This window comes from Nelumbo lutea, chromosome 4 (assembly GCF_056320005.1).
Source record: "Nelumbo lutea isolate HS-2025 chromosome 4, American lotus-T2T, whole genome shotgun sequence".
Taxonomy (NCBI): Eukaryota; Viridiplantae; Streptophyta; class Magnoliopsida; order Proteales; family Nelumbonaceae; genus Nelumbo; species Nelumbo lutea.
The window spans coordinates 100203263-100207563 of NC_142687.1; the positions used below are offsets into that span (position 1 = coordinate 100203263).

The following is a 4301-nucleotide window of genomic DNA, read 5'->3' on the forward strand; positions in this document are numbered from 1 at the left end:
GTCAGTTTTAAAATATATGGGTTTATATTGTTAAAAATATTGACACATATCTAATTAGTAACATTTATTAGTGAAAAATAACTTAAAAATATAAGATTTAATTAGAGAAAATGGGATTTAATACATTAAGTATAAGACTTAGTGAGAGGGAGTTAAATGATGTAGAAAATAATAATTTAAATTACACCTTCAACCCCTACAATAATTAGAGATAGATTAAATATACAAATATGACTATTATAATACCCATTAAAACTATAATAAAATAACTTTTATAACATTTCCTAAATAAATAAATAGAAGGTAATTACGGCCAAAAAAAAAGTTTCACATTTTTTTTATTGGTGTATCTAAAACCACATACTTTTTTCATTAATTAACATTCCAATGTTGAATTAATGACAACGGCGGGCAACAATTAATGTTAGAAAGTTGAGTTCCTGAAACACAACTGTCAGAAAATACAGGGGAGGTTTCAGGAATTTACCCTAAAATAAATTGGTGGATCCACGAACTTTCTTAATTTATTGTTTTTCTTCAACGAAGAAGAAGATAACATGAACACGTCCACGGTCCACTAGTATAGATTTTACTAGCTGACTCGTTGCAACGCAGGGTCCATATTGGTACACCGCTCCGAACCATAGACTTGGCCATTCATTTGCAGCTGCTGAATGCTGATTAGAATAATTGAATAAACCATTCGTGGACCGATCGATCGAAAATGGGCCTGACATTTTATCGTGAATATTTGACTTGGTTTGATGTGTGTGCCCAACCGATCATAAATGAATACGTCAGTGTGACACCACATGATGTTACATCAATCTGTGCTGTCCAATTTTTTATTAGAAATTTCGAAATTGCAGTGATACCCATCTAATGGTTCGCATTGATGAGGATTCCTCATCTCATGATGAATGGTTCTGATTGGTCATTGCAATGTTAAGCTTCTTCTGCCAACCTTCCTCTTCCTCTCTATTAAATAATAATATATGGGAGTGTCTCCCACTAAATACTAATACTAAATACTAATACCGATGTAGCTCCGATTATTTGACTAAAAGAAACCGAGTAAAAGTCAAATAAAAGGATCTCAAAGCTCCCACCAACCAACTTTTCATTCGGTCATTCCTCAAAGTGGTGAATTTGGTCAAGCTCCAAACAACGGGGCCCGCCCATTCCACCCAACCTCCAAGACTCGGCCTCTCCTCTGCACCCTCGCACCTCTTCTTCGTTCTTCCCCTATATAAACCCTTCTTCTATCTCTCTAGTTATTCCTCGTCAAACAAAACTAGTAGTAACAAACACAAATACCTTCTCCTCCTCCATCGAATCTTCAGCTGTTTAGGTCTCTCGAGAGTTTTTCTTAAAACTCTCGACCTCGTCGATCGAAATATCACCAAACCTCTGAAGTCTGAACCCATTAATTTCATCATCTTCATTCCATCAGTTGATTTCCATCCATCCATCGATCTTCCAGCCAAATGGGTAGCCTACACACCGACGTTCTTGAGAACAACTCGGTGTGTGCTCTCAACCCCCTAGACCCGGAGGAGTTCAGGAGGCAAGGCCACATGATCATCGACTTCCTGGCTGATTACTATCGAGACATCGAGAAATATCCAGTTCGTAGCCAGGTGGAACCCGGTTACCTTCGCAAACGCCTCCCCGACACGGCTCCATATAACCCTGAACCAATCGAAACCATTATGCAGGATGTTCAGAAAGAAATCATCCCTGGATTAACACACTGGCAGAGTCCTAACTACTACGCTTACTTCCCTTCCAGCGGTAGCGTCGCTGGTTTTCTCGGCGAAATGCTTAGCACTGGATTTAATGTCGTTGGGTTCAACTGGATGTCGTCTCCGGCTGCCACAGAACTGGAGAGCATAGTCATGGATTGGCTTGGCAAGATGCTCAAGCTCCCCACGTCTTTCCTCTTCTCTGGAAATGGTGGTGGTGTGCTACAAGGGACTACCTGTGAAGCCATCCTATGCACGCTCACGGCAGCCAGAGATCGGATGTTGAATAGAATTGGTAGGGAGAACATAGGGAAGTTGGTGGTTTATGGATCAGATCAGACCCACTGTGCACTCCAGAAAGCTGCCCAGATTGCAGGGATCTTTCCAAACAACTTCCGTCCCGTTGCAACGAGTAAGGCCACCTCATTCGGGCTGGCCCCCGAGTCTCTTCGGTCTGCAATCCAAGCAGATATAGAAGCTGGGCTCATCCCATTATTCCTCTGTGCTACTGTCGGTACTACATCGTCCACAGCCGTCGACCCAATTGCTCCTCTATGCGCAGTGGCCAAAGAGTATGGAGTTTGGGTTCACATCGACGCAGCATACGCTGGAAGTGCATGCATATGTCCTGAGTTCAGACACTTCATCGATGGGGTAGAGGATGCAGACTCGTTCAGTTTCAATGCACACAAGTGGTTCTTCACCACTCTGGATTGCTGCTGCCTTTGGGTCAAGGTCCCTAGTGCCCTTGTTAAGGCCCTTTCAACCAGTCCTGAGTATTTGAGGAACAAAGCTACTGAATCAAAGCAAGTGATAGACTACAAAGACTGGCAAATAGCCCTCAGTCGTCGATTCCGAGCCATGAAGCTCTGGATGGTGCTTCGGAGCTATGGTGTGGCCAACCTAAGAAATTTCCTTCGGACCCACGTGAAAATGGCTAAGCACTTCGAAGAGAAGGTAACCATGGACAAGAGGTTTGAGATTGTGGTGCCGAGGAATTTCGCGATGGTATGCTTCCGGCTGCTACCTCCGCCGGTGAAGGATCATGAGGATGAGACGCTCAGGCAATCGTCGGAGTTGGAACGTGCAAACGAGATCAACCGTAAGTTGCTGGAGTCGATCAACTCGACTGGACGCATATACATGACGCATGCGGTGGTTGGGGGTGTATACATGATCAGGTTCGCTGTTGGTGCAAGCCTTACAGAGGACCGCCATGTGAACTTGGCATGGAAGGTAGTGCAAGAACATGCAGAGGCCATTCTCAAAGCGTGTTGATTAAGGTGGCAACCTACTACGACTACCACTCCATATTGGTGGATTTGAGGGTTTAATTCAAACTTGCGAAAATAAAGAGTAAGACCCATAAAAAAAATAAAAGAAGTTAATTACATGGGTTCATTAATTTTGTACGTACTCATCATCATCTGTAATTTTTTTCTTAATTTTTTTTTTTTTTTTGTATCTATTAAATCATCTACATTGAATTATTTCTACAACAACGATTTTTAATACGCTCTCTTTATCAATTACTTCATTCTGAATAAAAAAGAAACGAAGACATAGAGATTCTGCACCTGGGAGAGAATTAAAACTCGTAATTAATCTTCTGTAAATGGTGCATATAGTTTCCATTTAGTTTCTTCCAACAGAAACAAACTCAATGTTTTGATGAAGTCCAATTTGAGGAGTGATCATGTCATTACATGATTAGTTTAATGGATTAGTTAGAATTGCTGCAACATTTTGATATATCCATATGCAAACTTGGTCAATAGGAAGATGATTAATTAGACTGTTTCAAGTGTCAACGTACAACATTCCTCCATCTTCGGTCCTTAAAGAGTGGGTTACAGGCTGTTACCTAATTGGGCCTCAACTAGACCAGAGAAATTTTCAACTTAATAAAATGTGACGCTCGTTCCTTCCTATCAGTTTCTTTCTTCCTGACTTTTATTATGGATGTTTTGTCTACTTTTGGAAGTAAAATGGCGGATTAGAACAAAGCAATAGTAAATTAATACTGGAGCGTGATGCTGTCTAATCCAGAGATGAGGGCAGTTTTGTGACTTCCAAGGTGATGAGGTTGATGGTATCGCCTACAAATAGTTAAAGGGCGTTAGAGTCCCAAAGATGTGGTAAAGACTCCCATGGTCAAGTTAGACCAAGAGGGGCGGAGTCAGAGGACTCAGGGGAGCCATGACCCCTTATGGTCCAAAAATCCACTACTATTACTACAATTTTTCATGTAAATTCCCCCTGCCCCCCTCCAATGGTTGCCCTCCTATATATGAGCCCATTTACATTTATCCCCCCACTTCTTAATCCATTTTAGACACAGTTCAGATAAAGTAAGCACAATGTTGTTGTAAGTGCTTTTAATGAGTACTTGAAAATTTTTTTAACACTTGATTGTATTCAATCGGCAGAATCCAAATATGGCGTATAAACAGAATTTACTTTGATTATTTGGACGCACCAACTAGTTATGAAATTACATTAATAGCCTCTACTCGCGTCCTAGTTCGTCCTCTTAAAATACTCTCAATCCATGCA

General features: G+C 41.1%; 1 protein-coding gene across 1 annotated transcript; it reads left to right on the forward strand.

Annotated features, from left to right (window-relative positions):
* The first annotated feature begins 1293 nt into the window (after nt 1–1293).
* On the forward strand, nt 1294–3258 carry LOC148862185 (tyrosine decarboxylase-like). Its single transcript, XM_088983057.1, has one exon. It carries the CDS (start codon nt 1488–1490, stop codon nt 3021–3023), a length of 1536 nt encoding a protein of 511 aa, XP_088839183.1. The 5' UTR covers nt 1294–1487; the 3' UTR covers nt 3024–3258.
* Nucleotides 3259–4301: the final 1043 nt, after the last annotated feature.

Excerpts from the sequence above, each read along its gene's own strand:
- LOC148862185 (XM_088983057.1), top strand. The coding sequence starts at position 1,488 with ATGGGTAGCCTACACACCGACGTTCTTGAGAACAACTCGGTGTGTGCT.